Source organism: Acartia tonsa, chromosome 8, assembly GCF_053477335.1.
Source record: "Acartia tonsa isolate MP-2025a chromosome 8, ASM5347733v1, whole genome shotgun sequence".
Taxonomy (NCBI): Eukaryota; Metazoa; Arthropoda; class Copepoda; order Calanoida; family Acartiidae; genus Acartia; species Acartia tonsa.
In genome coordinates, this window is record NC_137267.1 from 32728246 (window position 1) to 32748470 (window position 20225).

A 20225-nucleotide genomic window follows, 5' to 3' on the forward strand; every position below is an offset into this window, starting at 1 on the left:
GCAAATATCAACATGTTAACTTCAGCAAATTTACCCCCCCTCCTCCCCCATCTCTCTTCATACAAACACGAATATTATTTTGGAATATGGTTACATCAGGGAGGGATGGGACTTTGAACTAGAAATTATATTAGTACTCAAAGTTTTTAAATTGTTGGCTTAGAACTTACAGTTCTTTTATTAAATCTTTATTGGTTGGTAAAACTTGCATTGCTTAAACTTTTCAGGATGCTCACTGGAATCATGTCCCCATTTTTTGCATTAATACTCACAGCATCCTTTTCAGCCAAAAAATTTGAATAACATAGGGGTGATTTTGTTTTACATCAAGGAGATGAACAACAATTTATTGTCTATTGACATATCCCTTCAGATACTTAGGTCACAGTAATTACCTTTTTAAAAACTTTTACATAATTTGTATCTATACATGATTTAAATATAAAGTAATTTAAAACTGTTATTAAACTTAAAAATCTAATAAATTAATCATACATAAATTTGCTGATTTTAAAATTTTTACAGAAGGGAAGCTAAAGAATTAAAGTTTTAAAATTTTTACGTAAGTTAGATTAAATATGTAGAGTACGATTTTCTTTTTTAAAGATAAATTTAGAATTTGTATAAACATTATTTTTATGTAACTTTTTGTTAGTTTGAATAAATCAAAGCATTTGACAACATTCAAATAATACAAATTTACTAAAATAATATTTTATTGAATTAACTTTGGAAACTTTTGATTGGTTGGTTTAAATTAGCAATGTTTAAACTTTTAAAGAAACAATTTTGATCTACAGAAGGGGTAATTTTGTTTATCATCAATGTATCGTCCATAGAAAATATAATTATATAGAGAAAATAAGAAACAAATATAAGTTAATAGAAAGAAACTTATTGGTCAGAGGAATCTACTCACGAAATTCAAGAAGCCTATCATAGACAGACGGAAAGAGTGAATTATAAAGTACTCATTGATTAATGGAATCCTTTTTTTGAAAATCAGCCTTCTATCTTAATTAGCCATAGATAATTATTTCCGATGTACTTTTAGATTTAAAGACTAGTATAACCTAATTTAAAACCTGTAAGATATTTTTGTATTTCCCTACAGCTTTAGAACTTATACCTATAGGAAAAATTACAGGGTGCGCCACATAAATCCGAACTTTTTTTATGGCCATAGCGCCAAAACTACGCCAGGACGTTTAAACCTACTATAAAAAGCCTAGGTAATGACCTTTTTGCCTATAAAAATCTTTGGACGATGGAGGACAAGTACGCCGAGCTGGCCGCGCATATTTTCAACAAGGCAGATTCAAAATGCGCGGAAAGTTTACCGTGGATTCTCGACTTGGGCCTACTAAATATCTGACATCAGCCCATCAGTAGGTGAGATGGACTTATGAAACTAGCTGGAGATACTATCAGATACCTAGTGAAAACACTAGAAAAGACTAGAGATCTCTACCCCAGCTGTAGTACTCCGACAAAGTGAATCGTAGTAGATTTTAAGATGTCAAAAACGTCAAAATCTTGAAAAATTTTCGGTTCTTGACTTTAGGGGCCCATATGGAACCTTAAAACTCATTTTAGACTATGTGTTGCTGGCGGCGATTTTATTGAATAATCTAATATAGTCATATACCTAGTTTGCTTCCCAGTTTCTAAAATTCAATAAAATCTTCAAAATTGACGATTTTATGTTTATTTGTTTAAAAATAGGAAAAAGTCCCGATTTATGTGGCGTACCCTGTATATTAAAATCAATAGAAACTTTACCTATAGATACATATAATCAGAAAATAATCAAACTTTTAAACATATAGAGATCTTTTGATGAATTAGGTTATTGTCTATGTGCATTAATTTTAAAACTCGCAATTTCAAACTATGTATACTGATTTCTGAAGAGAATAATTCAGATAGCATAGCAGCCGATTACTAAAAGTCCTTACGTCCATATAAACATGCTCTTTTAAAAGCTTTTTCTACAACTATTCCTTTTTTTATTAGTTTCATGTTTCGTGATTCCCGCTAAAATAATACCGATACGCACCATCCACCTCCTTAATCCTATCCCCTCTCCTCCTATTAGATGAACGAACTCATCATTAAATATATCAATATGTCAATATATCCACGTATGTCATATATCCATTACCCTAAACCTGTTGGGGTTCTGGGAAAATGCACCTAAAGCCCTAAATAATGAATATTATGATCCTGCAGAATAGTTATTATATAGATCCCAAACAAATTTTCAAGTTTGGCGAGGGGGCTTTTTATAAAACTGTCAGTAAACAGACTTCAGCATCAAATATTTTATTTACAAAATATATTATCTTCATAATCCTACATTAAAGTAACAAGATGTGAGTCTGTCTCTCTGTCTGTGTGTACCGAGGTATCTCGCAAACCACTGAACCGATATGATTCTCAATTACAGTGAAGTTTCTTATATGTAATAGGAAGGTTTATATCTATTTTGGGGGAGGGTAACAACACCCTCCCGAGAGAAAAGTGGAGGGGGATCGACATCCCTCTACCCCGCCTCAAGTGCCCATAGAGACATCTAGGGACATAGCCGCTAGTTTAAAAAAAATGACCAATTAATTTACTATATTCAGAAAATTATTTAGTATTTGTTAGTTGTTTTGAATGCTAACTATTTTGGATAAGTGTTGAAGGTAAAGTTTCTATCCTCCAAATACTTCTACACTTGACTACTAACTATTTAGAAATTCAAAATTCAATTCCTCATATCATAATTAGCAAAGCTGTTCTATAAGTAATGTTTGTCTGACTGTATGTCTTTGTTCTTTTGTAAAATGACAAATTACCCTCTGAGCACTAATATCTTCTACCCCACACTCTCTTATTTTGAATTAAAATGAAAGTAAGGCAGGGGGGTAGTTTTTCATTTGTTTTTTAATTACTGTAGTTTCGGTTAGGTTATATCGTGGGTGTTGTGTAGCCCCGAAGTGTTAGGGTCGCCATTCAGGGATTAAGCATAGGAAAAATGTATGCTTAAAATAATTTACAAATGGAATTATAGAGTAGCTTCACTGGTAATAAAAAGATAATATTTTCTTATCTGTAGTAAGTGTTAATTAAAAAGAGGATTATGTCTCAACAAAAGATTACACACAAAAGATAATTAACAATCATAAATAATATTAAGAAATATCTTTTTTAGAGAAAAAAGTATTAATTTTATAAAATCTAATGAAATAGTTTTGATTAAATTAAAATTATGTTTAGGGGTTAAACTAAATCACTGCCCTCCCCCCTCACCCCTTCTCCTTGAAATGTCTAAATAACCACACATCTATAGTTATAGAGTACATGAATGTATGTGAGTCAGTATTGAAATAATTAGATAATACATAGTGGCAATCAAAAGAAGATTATTAATAAATAAATATATTTATTTATATACCTTCTTAATAAATAAATATTATTTATACATATTATGTTATCCTTTACAAATAAACCAAAGACCCTAAACATCGTTGGATCTCTCTCTCTCTCTCTCTGTAACTCTCTCTCTCTCTCTCTCTCTCTCTCTCTCTCTCTCTCTCTCTCTCTCTCTCTCTCTCTCTCTCTCTCTCTCTCTCTCTCTCTCTCTCTCTCTCTCTCTCTCTCTCTCTCTCTCTCTCTCTCTCTCTCTCTCTCTCTCTCTCTCTTTATATCTCTCTCTTTCTCTCTCACAAATTCCTTTATATTCGTATATTTCATCTCATACTTTATGGAAAATGGTTGATATAAATACAAATACATTAATGTAATAATCTTTGATTACATATAATTATCAATTATATTATCTGAATGTCTTTATCATGTGGAGTATGATTAGGGGAACATGATTAAAAAGGACATTCTTGTTCATAAGTAGGACAGCTTACAAATTGTTCATCGTTTGATCGTTTATTACTTTTGATTTGTTAGGTTAGGTTATAATGGGTACTCATCAGAGTAAGGAAATGCCAATTAGGCTTCTAAGGGTTAGCGATCCCCACAGGGTTAGGCGAATTATAAACTTTAGGAAGAAGGGAAGATTATCCGCTGAACGTCCTAATAAACATTAAAGACACAATCCCTTCCCTCCCTACATAATAAAGCAACAAAATGATTGTTTATATTATGTTTTTCAAACCATTACAAGAGTTTTACCGACCGACCAACAAGTGTAAATTATAGAGTAGTTTTGCTGCTAAAAACAACGCCTTGATGAGTAATTATTAAGTAAATACATTATTCTTGACCCCCTCAGTCACATACACAGAGATTGATAACTCAAAGTAAACATGTCATCAGAGAGAAAGTCCTCTTGTAGAAAAGCTACTCATAAATTAAATTTTTCCCTCCTAAAGGTCTCTAGGGGTACTTTAAGGAGTCAACCCATTTCTAAAATTTCATTTTTTAAATATGAGAAAAAATTTTGGGGGGAGAGGAAAAATTTTTGACGATTTTTTGAAGGGTGATGTAACCTACCCTAAAATAGATAGAATAGATGTGCCGTGCCTTCACTGTAAAAGAGACCAATTTCGGTCCAGCGGTTTCGATACATTTTAGTACATAAAAGAAATCTTGTTACTTTTATGTAAATGTGATTATGTTGATCAAAAATCTTCAATTCCGCTCGCTTTCTTTGAATATGAATATTCTTATTGGTTGCAATGAATAATATTTGTTTTGTTTGTTTGTTTGTGTGTGGGTGTGTATAAGTATGTGTGGGTGGGTGTATGTGTGTGTGTGTGTGTTTGTGTGTGTAATGTGTATGTATGTGATCATATATGCCATCTTAAAACTAAGGAATTATGACAGGCACATTCAGTATTTACAAATATTTGAATTTCTAAAATGGTTTACTTATTTTAAATTGTTCTAAAACATTGTTAATTTATGATCGCTGCGCTCCTCACGGAGAAAATTTTCCTTGAACTATACAGTTTATAAATCTTTATATCATTATGATACCAAAAAAATCTTTGACTATCATAATAACTATAATAAAGAATAACTTCATATGCAGCAAAGAACAGAAAAAATGATGGAAAACAGGTTATTTAGAAGTTCTTTCTACCTAGACGCCACTAGATACACTTGAAGGAATGGGGGGTGGGATAGTTGACCCATTTCTTTCAATTTTAGTTTTAAAAAGGTAAATGAAAGAAAATACTGTTGTTATTTTTTTTGGTGGGGGGTAAATTTTTCCTATGGGTTATTTCTCTTGGGAGGGTAAAATTACCCTCCCAAGTTATAAACCTTTTCTGGGCCTATAAAGGATTATGAAAATAAGTCTGCCGTTTTTTATAAATACATTTTACGGACTAAGTTTTCTTGGCTAATAAATTATTGGCTAGAGAAATATTCCAAAAATAATTCATCCGTTTAATGGCAGCCGAGAACTTCACTATTCTAAAAATCTTTCATACAGACGGACGGAAATTTTGCATTTATAGAGTAGCTTATTACATAAAAAAACATATTATGTTATTTTTTCTATATAAACCTTTTCTGTATCCTATTTTTTATGATAATTTATTATATTGTCCTACATCGGATTACTAAAAAAATAAGGTTCAAGTAACTTGTTTTCTAGTATGGCTAGAAACCGATTAATATCCGCTGGATTAGAACCGTCTCTCAGCCATACTGAAAAATCATGTATAGCATCGTATTACAGACAATTTGTCACAAATTTTAAAATATAAATCATAATCTTAAATTTTTTAAAACATTCTCGACGTAAACATCAGACATCAAATCTTAAAATGATATAAAAGAAATTGATATTGTATTTCAATTTATTGTAAATGCAAAATGGGTTGAAAACAAAACATAAAATTTTCAAATACCCGTAATAGCAGCTGACACATTTCCCTTTAGAAATTTGATGTCCCCCAATGTATTACAATATACAGACAGACCAGTGGACCTAATAGATGCTCATTAGACAGCATAATTTCGAGAAAAAATCTGTTGGCAACTAAATAACATGTCTCCCCAATGACAGACGGACGGTTAAAAGAAAAGACATCTATGAAGAATCTTCGCTACTAAAAATAAGTCAACCTATTTGTGACAAAAATATAAGTTTTTCTTTATAGATTAAGTGATTATTTAGATGTATATATTTGATATTAACATTTTTTATGTATCACATAATTTATTATATCATATATAAATAATAACAATGCGAAAACATATGTTGCCATTTTTGAATGAGCAATTACTTCCAGGGACGTCCAAGCTTTTTATTTTGAGGGGGTAAAAAGCTTTCTCGAAAAAAAAACTATTAGCAAGAATAGCAATTTTTAAAATAACATTTTATTAAAATGAAAAGCTACCTTCAAATGGAAAAATTAGCTCAAGATTTTTCATATTAACTTAAAATATACATTTGTTTTTAACTAACAAATAAATCTTTAAAATAAACTTAATAAACATCCAGCCAACTTTTAACAGTTGTTTAACTTTGTTTTAAACTTTTATCTAGTGAAGCAACTCTATAACCAGTTTAATCTCTCAATCAAAATAAACATTTCATTTAATTTTTAATAAACCTAAACCTACTAAACACCATGTACTATAATGTAAATCTGTACCTAAACATACTAAACACCCTGTACTATAAATATAAATCTGTGCCTAAACATACTAAACACCCTGTAATATAAATACAAATCTGTGCCTAAACATACTAAACACCCTGTACTATAAATATAAATCTGTGCCTAAACATACTAAACACCCTGTACTATAAATATAAATCTGTGCCTAAACCTACTAAACACCCTGTACTATAAATATAAATCTGTACCTAAACCTACTAAACACCCCGTACTATAAATATAAATCTGTACCTAAACATACTAAACACCCCGTACTATAAATATAAATCTGTACCTAAACCTACTAAACACCCCGTACTATAAATATAAATCTGTGCCTAAACCTACTAAACACCCTGTACTATAAATATAAATCTGTACCTAAACATACTAAACACCCTGTACTATAAATATAAATATGTTCCTAAACATACTAAACACCCTGTACTATAAATATAAATCTGTACCTAAACATACTAAACACCCTGTACAATAAATATAAATCTGTACCTAAACTTACTAAACACCAAGTAATATAAATATGAATATGTGCCTAAACATACTAAACACCCTGTACTATAAATATAAATCTGTACCTAAACATACTAAACACCCTGTACTATAAATACAAATCCTTACAAAACAAACATTGTCACTTCTTTTACAAATATCTCAGAGCCTGAGGGGGGAATATGTTAGAAATCGGGTTTTAAACCAATTATTTTTCTTTTTTGGCTTTGCATTAATTTTATGGGTCAAAAGCCGATAATTTCCAAATTATCCACGATTAATAATATGAATCATAAGATCCATCAATCCATTTTTTATACTTAAAAAGAAAATTATACTAAAGATTTAAAAACATGAAGATTCCTACTACGAAAAGAGATAATCCATAATATACGTAGCAACTCTGTTAGTATTCTAGAAAGTTGGTATGTCCATATATTGCTATTTTGACATAAAATTTGGACATTTGATGACTATCCTATTCGCTAAAGAATAAAAAAAGGAGAAAACTTAATTATAAAAACTGATTTAGAAAATGAAATTGAGTGAAGTGGTTGGTCGCAGGGAGGAGGGTGATATTGAGCTGATCATTACACTAGTCCCCAAAGTTTCAAGATAACCTTTTCTTGTTCTTTGGCTTATAAACTTTGGGGTCTTTTTTTAATTCTGATTGGATGGTTCATTCAGTTCAAACGTTTCAACCAACATTTTATGTATCATCCTTGGGATTAACATGAATTTATTGGCCATTGCCTTATCCCTTTAGATCCCTGGGTTGGTTGGCTAATTTGAAAATTGGTCCAAGAATAATCCTTTTTTCCCGTCCAACAGTTATAAACGATAACTATAATTGCTTTTTAAACAGAGGGGAAATTGTCAGAGAGAGAGGGGACAATGGGCTGTTTACACTAGTCCCCAAAGTTTTATAATAATGTTTCCTTATTCGTTTGCTCGGCAACTTTGGGGATTTTTGAATTTTGATTGGTTGATTCTTCAAGTAGAGTGTTAAACGTTTTAACCATTAATCTAATGTAAAAAAAATTGACCATTGTCTTATCCCTTTAGATCCCTAAAAAATTGTGCTAAAGTAAAAAAGTATATTTTTGAAAGATTTAACATTGCAGTTCCACCAAAAAAAATAAATATACCTTGTAATGTTTTTGTAATTATGTCATTGATTTGCAAGCTGAACGAGGATGACAACATCCATAAAAGAAAAGCTCTAAGATCAGAAAGCAGGAAAAACCAACGTTTTCACTTTTGGAGAATCAGAACTTGATATTACTTGATATTATAAATTGATATTAATTCATAAGTTCAAACTAAATTGTGTAATTTTTTTTTGCCAAATTCAAATTCAGAAGAATAGGTTAAATAATTACATCATATAAATCTTGTTTCAAAAAGTTTAAAATCATCATGCTTTAAATGGACTATTATGATAGAGTTGCTACGATTTCTAAATCGTACGTAACTGTTACATTAATATTTGAGTATGACTATTTTATATAATCAAAAAGTCGATAGAATTATAAAAGAGAAAAAAAGGATTTCTGGAGAATAAAATATAATTATTTGATTTTGAGAATCATATCAATAATGACACTAGGAGATAGAACAATGGATGTAGAATACGTGGATATATTGACAGGGGAAAATTTTCTTCAATTTTTGGTGCTAATATAGACATCATTTACTGGTTAGTTTGTTCACCCAGTAGGAGGGTAGGAATGGGGGTATTTTAGCTAGCTGTGAGTATCACTTTATTAGAGTACATAAAAAATCTGGGGCATTATCCAAGTAATGATATATCGATTGATAGAACTCACAAAAATCATAGATTAATAAACAATAGGCGAATCAAAAAGTATCCTAATTTTAACAGAATTGCTTGCTGTTGGGAAGGTGTCGGGTTCAAGTCAGATCCGAATTGTATCTATAAACAGTTTAAGCAACTTAACAATGGTCCTGCAATCAAAAGTCTTTTTGTCGTTGAGATATAGATCATTAGTATTACTAATCTATTTAGACTATCTATTTTATTTTTCTATGATGAAAAAAAGATATTTAGAGGGAAAGAAAGAGAGAGATATAAAAATTTTTATTAAAGCTAATTTTATTATTAACCTTTTCGATATTAATAATAATAAGATAATAATAATAAGAACTTTTATTCAATAACTCTTCAATCCTGTTATGAGTAAATCACATAGACAATTAATTATTATATTGAAATTACATGTTAATATTTCATAATATAACGATAATAATTATATGTTTTTATTGTTACTGGTAAACATAATTGCGGAATTTGATAAACTAGGTGATTTCTCTTGGCGGGCCAGGTGCGGCTGAGCCTACTTCGGGCTGGACTGTGGTTGGTGTCGGTACCACTTTCGCCGGCCGGTGACCGCCATATAAATGCGGATCAGAAAGTTATCCGCTCGTGGTTCCACCGCTTTAACATCTACGAGCTCGCCTTCACATCAGCTTTGCCTGCAACCCCTTCTCCATAACTTCCATATGTCAACCTATACAGCAATGTTAGTACGTGACCGGTCAACGAGTTGACCGGCTAGCGATTAGACAGATAGATGGATCCTGTGCCCAACATGTAAATATGAACCAACCTAATCATGACATATAGACATTTCGTGTGACCAAAGAAAATTTAAGAAAATTTAGAAGGAAAGAACTATAAGATTACGAAAAAAAGGAATTTTGATTAAAAAATAGGAATTTGTTTAGAATTTAATAAAATTTAATAAATTTTGTGAGAATCTCAACAGGTTTCTAGATGCGCTCCCCTGTAAAAGTGAAAAGAAAGAAAAATTGTAAATTTAAATTTAAATATTGTTATAAAGAAACATGTTGAAAAAAATGTTGAAAAGAAAATATTGGAAAAGAGTTGCTAAAAAAATTGATAAAAAAACTGTAATGTAAAAAATTTGTTGAATGAATTTAATTTAATTGCAGGGGTTAACATCTAGTAAGAACTCTATTTTGAACGACAACTCGACGACGGGGATGTAGGTATTTAGGTCGGACTCGAAGGACACAATGTACGCCTTCCAGGAGCTCCTGGTTGTACAGACCGGGACAAGGTAGTCTAAAATAAATTAGATAAATTAATTGAAAAATAAAATTGAAAAAATAAAATTAAGTTGAAAAATGAATCAAAATTAAATTTGAATTTGAAAAGTTAAGATTAAAGGAGAATTTCTATGTGTATTAAGTCCTAGGTAGCTAATTTGTATTTAACGTTTCCCGGCCGTTTACAAAAAACTCCGACGTTCTTGAACTAAGTTTCAACCCTTGCTAAATTTCCGATGAATCCCTTAGTCCCTGAGACGACCATGTACAACCCCAATGAATGAAAAGAAGGAAAGAGAAAAAAAAACATTGCTTGAAGGCATCAAAATTTTGGTTGATATTTAGGACAGAATGATCCGATGCTATAATTAAGTATGTCAAACCGATGCGTGAAATATTTGAGAAATGTACAAAAAAACCTTTTAATCGTATACTCATTTTAAATATGATAGGGATAAAGATTCCAAAAAATCAAAAAAATCAAAAAAGAAGGATACTTGAATCCAACTTAAATTGCTCTGGTGATTATGAGTATGAGTATGATGTTATGATATATTGTTGCCTGCATAAAGTGTAAAGATAAACTATTGATAAGTTAAAAATAAGGATAAAAATGTAAGAAGATTAAGACTGAAAAATAAAGAATGAAAAATAAAGAATGAAACCATTATATTGAGTTTAATACAAAGTAAAAAGCTTTCCGTTTGAACTCCAGGAATGTAGGTATTGTTTTTAAATTTTCAGGTAATGTGTTCCAAAGTCTTGGGAAAAAATGTAATGGTGAATTGAATATAAAATTTCTATTGGCTTGATCTACTATGAAATTATTTCTAAATCTGGTTTCATAATCGTGAATTGTATCACGTGTGTTCCAGACACCATCAAAAACTCTTGGCTGCATATTGTTTTTATATTTGTACATAAATAAAAACACTTCGTATTCCATTTGTTTCCTGATTGGTAAAATTTCCAATTGTTTAAATAAAATATTTGATGGAAAACGGCGTGGTTTTTTTGCTATTAAGCGGCAGCACTCCTTTTGGAGCTTTAAGATTGGCTCCAATAAGGTGTTTGGAACAGCAGTGAATACAATTAAACAATAGTTGAGAACAGACTTTATGTAGGCAAAATAGAGCAATTTAAGATGTTGCGAGTCAAGTATATGACGCATTTGACGTAATGAGTATACGATTTTTAAAATTCTTTTGTGCATTAAATTAAAATGGACTTTGAAAGACAATTTCTCATCGATTTGAATACCCAGGTGCCTTGCGGCTTGTTCTCCAGGGTTACTATTCGAAAAAGTTATATGATCTAGTTTCTGGATTTTTTCTGGAAGGTTCTCTCCTTCATGGTTAGAATTGATAAAAACTGGAAACTGTTTTATAAGATTTTTTTCCTCTTCCGTGAAATTTTGCCTTGGCGATTGAAACAAAATAACCTTGGTTTTTTTGCTATTTATAATAAGTTTATTACTGTTGTACCATTCAGTAATTTGAGGAAGAGTATTTTCAATCTTAATAAACAGATCCCTAATGTTGTCAGCTGTTAAAAGACAAAATGTGTCATCTGCAAAAAGAGACAGCAATGCGTCTCTAGTGGCAGAGTCTAGATCATTAACTACGATAAGAAAGAGAAGTACACCGGTTCAGCTATGCAGGCAGAAGTTATCGGCAGGTGTTCCACTAAAATAATAACATATATAATAAACATGGTAAAAAATCTCTACTGTTTTCCCCCCCCCCCCTACCCGCATCCAACGAGTATAATGATTTGATAAATTCAGTAAAAAAAATCAGTAAGAAAATCAGTAAGAAGAATAATTCAGTAAATAAAGTTAATTTCAAAATTAATTTGCTAATTACTAATTACCAATTACCAGTATATGTTTACACACAATTATCATTAATCAGTCTAACTCATTGAATTTGATTATTTTACGATTATTGACAGATTATACAGATTATAATAATGATGATAGTTATAAAAACGGCTAAGCGTAATAAGTTTGAGCTTTGATATTGATGTGTACCTAATAGTACCTAATAGTACCTAGTAATTGCTCAATTAAAGTGAAATTTGTACAAAATGTACACTACTAATATGACGATAACCTTTTCAAGGCTTAATTTTGACCCGATATCCATAGAGGAATGCTCGTGGCATTGTTCATGGTTTGGCAGCTGCTGACCTTGTCGATACTGAGGATGATGTTGTGTTAGTACCTGTGGTTGTAGAGCCTGGTGTAGTACCTGGGGCCGAGCCTGTCTTGGCGGGAATTGCGGCAACAGTATTCTCAATGGCAGGAAATTCGGCTGTGGAGATAGCATCAACAGTGACACTATGATTTGGAGAATGTTGATCCTCATGGTCCTGCTCTGTCTGGGCTCCACGCAGCTTGTTGTCCTTCAGGTCCTGCAGTAGGCTCTTTATCTCTGTTTCGAAACCTTGAAAGAAAAGGTTACGATTAGATTGGCCATTTTCACGCATGAATTTTACAATCAAATTATCAGTGCTTAATATTTCCTGTAGGGGAGGCAGTGGGGAAATCAGCCCGATGTGGCTTCGAGCCATAGGATTCTGCACTTTTATCCACTTAGGGGGGCCATCTTTTGGTTGGAAGGCGACGCTGGTGCCCGACAGTTTAGTCCTAGACACGATTCCTGCGCTGTGTAGGTAGGTCATCAAGCTTCTATTTGTGTCCGCAAGATCGTGGGCACACTTAAGAAAACTCTTACCGTCGAAGGATACTGCAGCGGCGCTGGTCCAACCTGTCTTGTCGCGAGCCTTCTTGTCCAACAGTTGTAAATGCTTCTTCTTGTTGAGCATGAACTGAAAAAGCATATGGCGAGAGTAAAACCTGAAGATATAATTTCTGGGGCCTTTAACCCTCTGGCTTAGGGGATGAGAATACTCTATGGTATTAGAGTAATTGATGTTTGCGTCGGGGTCCTGTTCGACCAAGACAGGCCTGATGACAATGTCAAAAACCTCGCGACTTGTCGGCGTTTTATCAAGCCATGGGCACTGGACATTATTAACACGAATGCTCCACAGTCTGTCCCTTTGCTCCCTGTGAGCAAGTTGGGACAAGACATAATCATTGAGTGTGGATTGGCATTTTTCACGCGCGTTTGCATTAACGACAAAGTTCTCAAAGTTTTTTGTTAATGACACCACTCGTACAGCAATTTGCTGTTCCGATGAAAGTTCACCACCTTCCATTAACGTACGAAGTTCATTCATTTCGTCGCGGTGTTTAACATTTAAAGTTTCAATTGAATCACGCAAACTACGAATCTCAGATAAAAAAGTTTTACTAAGAGTGTCGCTGCTCACCTTTTGAAGTTTCTCGTATGCTTGTACGCTCTCGGTTACGGCTTGACTGATGGCATCCTTTATGTCATTTTGTAAAAATGACCTTACTTGAGCTAAGGCATCCTGCGTTAGCAATTTCTTTGCCATTTTATAAAGCAGCAACACTATATAATTGAGATGTATATTCGAGCGTGGTCAGATAAAAACTGGTGTAAAAACCCGCGTGTTACACTAATCAATCTAGATTAGCCAATAGCCTGAAGTCATGTGACCGAATGAGAGTGCGTTGGACCAATCAGATCTCTTATCTGTCGGTAGGAACTAATTCCTCCAATGAGAGGGCTTCGTTACCGGCACTTTGTGTCAGCTGATAGCCTGCCTAGAGAGAGTGTGTGTGGGGGTAGGACAGCTGAGGGAGAGGGGTTGGTGTGCGCCTTGCGAGTGTGTGTAGATGAGGGTATGATGACTGGGGGATGGGGTATCCTTGGGGGGAGTCAAAAAGGGTAGAGTGTCTACTCAGTGGCTACCATAGATGTTGATAGCTGGAGGGTAGACTAAAGACTAATTATATTTTAATGTAATATTTTTTTGAATTATCTAATCTTATATTGACAGGGTGTCTTTTTATTTTTAACAGATGGCATTTCAGGGTAAGTTTGTTTTTAATTAGGGTCTGTGCGTCCGTCTTTTCGTACTGAATTAGACATGTTAGAATTGACCTATCAATTTCAAACTGTGACTATTAGGTACGATTTAGAGCTTTGCCTTTATGGATGTTGTCATCCTTGTTTTAAGCATTTGTTTATGTATGTTAGAGATCAAAAATTTACTTTTCTAAAAGAAAAAATCTTACCTTATACATTGCTAAATAAAATATATTATCAGGTCTCCAAAATAATCTCTTTCATTTTAATAACAAAAACACATTTTTAGATATTTCAGTTTTCACAACTTTTTAAGGTCTGGAAAAAAAGAAATTAGTTATTTTTGAAGATCATTTCTTTAAAAAAAAATAACTTTGCCATAACGGAAGGAGGGTCAGTAAAATAGCATAAAACCATCGTCAAATCTAAACAATTCTGAGACCTATTTTAAGCTTATATAAAATAAAGAAATCTAACGGACCTAAGATCTTAACTGAAAAACTAAAAACCACATTTTCTTATTCGTTGGCTCAAGAAGTTTAAGTACTTTTACTGTATCTTGATTGGTTGGTTTCAAACTATTAGTGTTCAAACACTTCAACCAAAAAGTTTGATCTAGAAAAGGCGAAATTTTTTTCCTACAATCATTGGGTAATTACATCAATTGAACTTCCATTATCTTATCCCTTAAAATACCTGAATTTATGAGAATACTGATACTAATATGATAATTTAGATAGATGAATACACCCAGACTGTTGATTTTATGTTCAGTGCCAACAAAAAAAATAGAGTTATTTAGATAGAATATCAACCCTCACTATAATTATTAGAGTACAACCCAACCCCTTCCAAAAATTTTATGAACCTCTCAACAGTTTTAATCTTATAATTGTACATTTTTTATTACGTTTTTTTGTAATACGATGCGTGATATAACTATTCTAATGTTTAAAAAATCGTGTAAATACACGGTATTTGAAAATATTTGACCATCTAATACAAATCTAATATCCAAAAATACTTGAGACATTATTTAACATTTTCCTTATAACAAAATATACATATATAAAATAAAGGTATTTCAATTAGCACAAAAAAAGCCTTTCTTAATTTTCAAGCTGTTTAAGGTTATTTTGTAAGTAAGTATGAAATAATGATAATGTAAAATATAAAATAATAAGCTATTTATTCTACTCACTAGCGGTAAGACAAAAGACAAAAATGCATACTATTATATATAAATAGATAAATAAACATACTTTAGTTGTAGTGTAGCTACGCTCCTAAAATAATGCTTATTATTGTTGGTATGACATAGTTGGCTGAGGTAGGAATGTCTTGATTTGTTGCAGGTATGTTTATCTGGCATCCTGCCAGCACTAACCAGGCTTGCCAGATACAACAAGTTAATATAGATACATTTAGACCTAACATTCAGGGAGTAAGGGAGGGGACAATGGATCGAATATTCGATTTTTAAGGAGTCTCAGACTTTGGGGACTGGCTTAAAGGGAATGTGCACGAATACAGCGGATTCTTACTGATTTTGGGGACTTGCGCATCAATGCCCCGCTAACTAGCTGAGCTAGTTTTGAATATGCAGACAGAAAAGTTTGTTATTTATCGCTGGTTTTAACAAATATTTTTTCCCAAGAAAATGTCTTTTCATGTATAGAAACTCTACTGTGATATTTGTATTATTATATGTATTAAATAATCTAAGAACCGCTTGAGTTTAGGGGTCAGTTATAAATATATCAAAAGGGTTGAGGTAGTTCTAAACAAGATTTTTCTAGTGATTAATTACTGAATGTTTACTACATTGTGATGTGTTGATAATTTAGTTTTCAAGTAAATGATTTTTTTCTTAGAACTAATTTTGTTCTAAATTAGGTTACCATGATCCCTTTACAATTCTGGTATAATTTTCTTGATAAATCTGGTTTTCATTGCTTTTCAGCGAACCCTCTTAAATTGAATTAATTGCCCATTGTCCCCTCCCTTACTCCCTGACTAACATTCCTATATAAATGTAAGAGGATATCTGTATGTCTGTAGTTTAAGATCTCTATAACTGAAAGACTGATATTGTTCTCCTTTGCAATGAAGCTCCTTATAGGTCTAGGAGAGGATTTTAACTATTTATGAGGGTTTAAAAGTTGGAGAACATTGAGTTTAGAAATTTGGGGGGAAAATAAAACCAACTGAGTCATAAAAAAAACTTTCTTGAACAATTACATCATCTTTAATTTTTGGGGGGTATTTGTAATAAGGAAACTATTTTGATAAACTTCTCCATCTCTCTTTTATTGGCGGATATTAAAAATTTAATCATAAATAAAATATCACTAAAATATTATTTTAGTATTTAAGAATAAATTAAAGATGATTTACTTATAATATTATAATTGTAATCTGGTTATTAATGCATATAATATTAAGATTATATAAAGTGAAGCAATCACCTAATTGCATTATTATTGAAATATATACATACACCACTAAGATATAATATAATGCATGTCTGGTATAATAGATAAACAAGGATAATTATGTTTATAAGTAGCGGAGCAATAACAAGAAATACATACAGCTGCTAGAATATAATATAATATATGTCTGGTATAATAGAAAATTAAGGATAATTAATTTTAAATAAAAAAGAACAGTAAATTTAAACAGTTATCAATAGTTTTGAATCTATTAGTCGTTACTAGTTTTAATACTTAAATTATTATATTACTTAGAAATAACGATAAAACAGCCTAAAACATTCCCGTGACCTATGTGATGCTTCCATAAAAGGGAGAAATTAAACATTCCGTGGTAAGCGAGATCTTAACACACAAACAAAAATCTTCAATGATTCGTTTTAACTGAAACAAATCAAAAATAGTAAATATAAAAATCGTAATTGTATAAAAGCTGCGCTTTAAAACTAATACATAAACAACTCTTTTAATCATCTTATGTAAAGCTATCGTTTTACAACACAAAATTTGAGACCTTGTACTGCATAAAATAAACAAAATAACTATTTAAACTATTACATATATAGTTTTTAAGCATGAAACAATCACTTTGAATCACAAATAAACTTTTTTATTCAAATAATCCACGAAAAAATAGCTTTTTTAGATTAATACATAACGTCCGCCAGAATCATGTTTGATGTTAGTATGAACGACTAAAGAGTTAAGAACATGGGTTCTTCAATTTTTCGCCTCCGAGCTCCCCTCAAATCGCCCCCATGCCAAATCTCCCCCCCTTCCCCTCTACACGTCCATTAAGATCTTGTAAAACCATCTCCTGGCCAGCAAATGTCCCTCTCTGAGTGTGTATTTTCTCCGTCCTCTTACTTACACACACACACACCCCTCTGATCAGAGAATATTCCGAGAGGCCATGTGTGTGTGTGTGTGTCAGAGTACCCATTCTTATTATCGGAGCCTCTCTCTCTCTCTTTCTTTATCTGTCTTTCTCTTATTTTTGTTTCTCTTGATATACAGAAATGAGCTTTGAGCATGGCCTAAACTCAAGATTAATAAGATAAGGTTTAAACATAATTATCAAATCTTGGGATGGTTTATAGAGGCCTTTGTAGGTCTCAAGACAATACCATTCTTATAATTGGAGACAACCAACCATTTGATAGAACACCCCTTGTCTTGAGGTTCCAACACTGCATGATAATGGGTTGCGCCTCTTTATGGGTCCCTGCTCTAAATATCAGGCATCTGATATAACAGCAGAAGCTGGAACCTATAACGTTTTAGGGACGACTTGGTTTAGATTTCCAAGGGTAAGCTTGTCCATAATAACCTTGTATTCATCCGTATAACCCATATATACAGTTGAAGGCAAACGGAGAATAGGGATTTTGTGAATGAGAGGACAGAGGGGGGTGGGGCGGTGAGGGGTGAATCTACAAGCTATTCCCCCCTATCTTCTTTGGTCATCCTTTTATCCCCTTCCCTTTTAAATTTCTTCTAAATGTTCCATTTTTTTCTCTATTACTCCACAAACGTATATATATCTATACCAGAACATTCAAATGCAACTTTGGGCGATTGGGTTTTGGGCAAAGGTCCAGAGGGGTTGGTATTTTAATGGGGGGTTTAATCATGTTTTTTAGAAAGGGGGGAGACTATAGCCCAAGAGGGTATTGTAAAAGATCTTGGACGTGTAGGCGCATGAGTATTAAAGAGATAGTCTTTTATTTTATCACTATCACTATCCAATTATAGAAAGAAGCATGTTTTTGACTTTTTGTCCGTTAAAATCTCGTTAACCACTGAACCTTATATATTACTCTATTTAGGATAAGCTTCCTTGGATTGTTTAAGGCAATTTAATTTCTAAATAAACTTAACAGAAAGAGCGCAGCTTCTTGAAACAAATGAATATAGAATTGACTTCAAAGCATCATTTTAGAAAATCATTCTATAGATATTTTACCTTTTTATTAGAAATGCTTAAAGTTTTGAATTATTAAATATTAAATATAGACGAATTACAGAAATTTAATTTCATGAAGATTAAAAACTTCCAACATCTAAAAAAGTAATAATTATAATCATAAGATTACCCCTTTGACTAAAGTACTTTTAGTATACTATAGATAAAGGCTTCAAGGATAGGTAAATGAAAGTTAAATTTGACGTTCCACTTTGTATATATCCATTATTCCTGATGTATAAATAATGTATAGAACGTGCTAGAACGAGATAATACTAAACAGAGATCACGGAATGGGAAAATTTTTCTGATAGTTACGTCGACATTATGCATTACTACTTAAATAAAACCATTTATTTTTATGCTAGGGTGTACATTATACCTAAAAAAAAAGCTTGGACGTCCTTACATGATTTCAACATATAAGTTACAAACCTTTTCCTATCCACTAATCTCTGAACTCTGAGTTTTAATCCATAAATATTTGCTGGTTATGCTTGGGCAAGATTTTTCTAGATTTTATTGGTTTATTATAATATTTAGAGAGTAATTTTGTTATTCATCATTGGGTATGTATATTAATTTAACATCCATTATCTCGTCCCTTAGGGTCCTTAGGTCATGCTCTTTATTTCTTTATTTTTACATTGCAGTATGACGTCACTTTTGTCTTGTAATTTCTTTTTTGGGTTATTTCACATGACTCATTTCATTCATTCTTTTTTGTAGCAAAGCTACTCCATATGTTTATCCGTCAGTCCGTTACGTTATGGGGAAAATTTGTTTTTCACGGCTGCTGTACCAATGAGTCGTCGGGCATTTGTTAAAAGTAGTATATTTTTCATTAAGGTTTCGTGATTTTCTTTGTATTTTTCCACTTACTATTTTGCCCTTTTTTGTGACAACTGTACATCTGCTCTAAAACTCCCTTTGTCTGTTTGTTCATGCATTAATTTATTGTACTTCGCTCCTAATGGATTTTCTCATCCTTGTTTGTAAGAAAAATAACAATAAACAGTATAGCTTTTCAGATATAAACTACTATTTTTTGTTTTTTGGGGGGTTGGGGGTGTCCCACCCTCCAAGAAAATAGCCTAAAACCACCACAGGACCACAGTAGGTATATTCCCTGAAGAGTAGAATCCGATCGGTTCAGTGGTTACCGAGATCGTAAGGGACGGACGGACAGACAGACAACCAGACATCATTCTACTTTGTATTATTGATAAGGAAGAAAAAGGACAATAATACAAAAATATAGATGAGTTTACCTTTACGTTATTACATTTAACAGCATAAAGTTTATCAATTTTAAACAGTATAAAAGTTATTTCATTACTCTAAATATTTGTACAGTTGTACTTTTATATAAAGCCAAGCTTTTCCATACATGTGAATTGTAAGTAATCTCAACTCAATCTTTTACTGACTACTTGTTGTACTTTTATCTTTATCATAATGAATGTTTTTAAACTTGTTAGTATCGCAGCTACTCTACTCCTGAGTCCAGTTTGTACGTTGTTGATATACAAGTCTAGCCGTTATTTGTTTTGTTTGTTATAGCCGTCTTATTATTGTT

General features: G+C 32.1%; 2 protein-coding genes across 3 annotated transcripts in view; both read right to left on the bottom strand.

The window, feature by feature from the left end:
* The window catches only part of LOC145326739 (glycerophosphocholine cholinephosphodiesterase ENPP6-like), a 103081-nt gene extending 88574 nt beyond the window's left edge, over positions 1-14507 (bottom strand). For both annotated transcript variants that reach the window (XM_080170122.1, XM_080170121.1), the window contains exon 1: positions 14395-14507. In XM_080170122.1, coding sequence (XP_080026248.1) covers positions 14395-14403 — 9 coding nt within the window. In that variant the 5' untranslated portion in view covers positions 14404-14507. The remainder of the gene's footprint in view (positions 1-14394) is intronic.
* On the bottom strand, positions 10097-14098 carry LOC145325521 (uncharacterized). The gene is made up of 4 exons (XM_080168499.1): positions 13563-14098; positions 12962-13055; positions 12449-12670; positions 10097-10239 (listed from the first exon to the last, which is right to left on the bottom strand). Exons 1-4 carry the CDS (start codon positions 13686-13688, stop codon positions 10097-10099), a joined length of 585 nt encoding a protein of 194 aa, XP_080024625.1. The 5' UTR covers positions 13689-14098.
* Positions 14508-20225: the final 5718 nt, after the last annotated feature.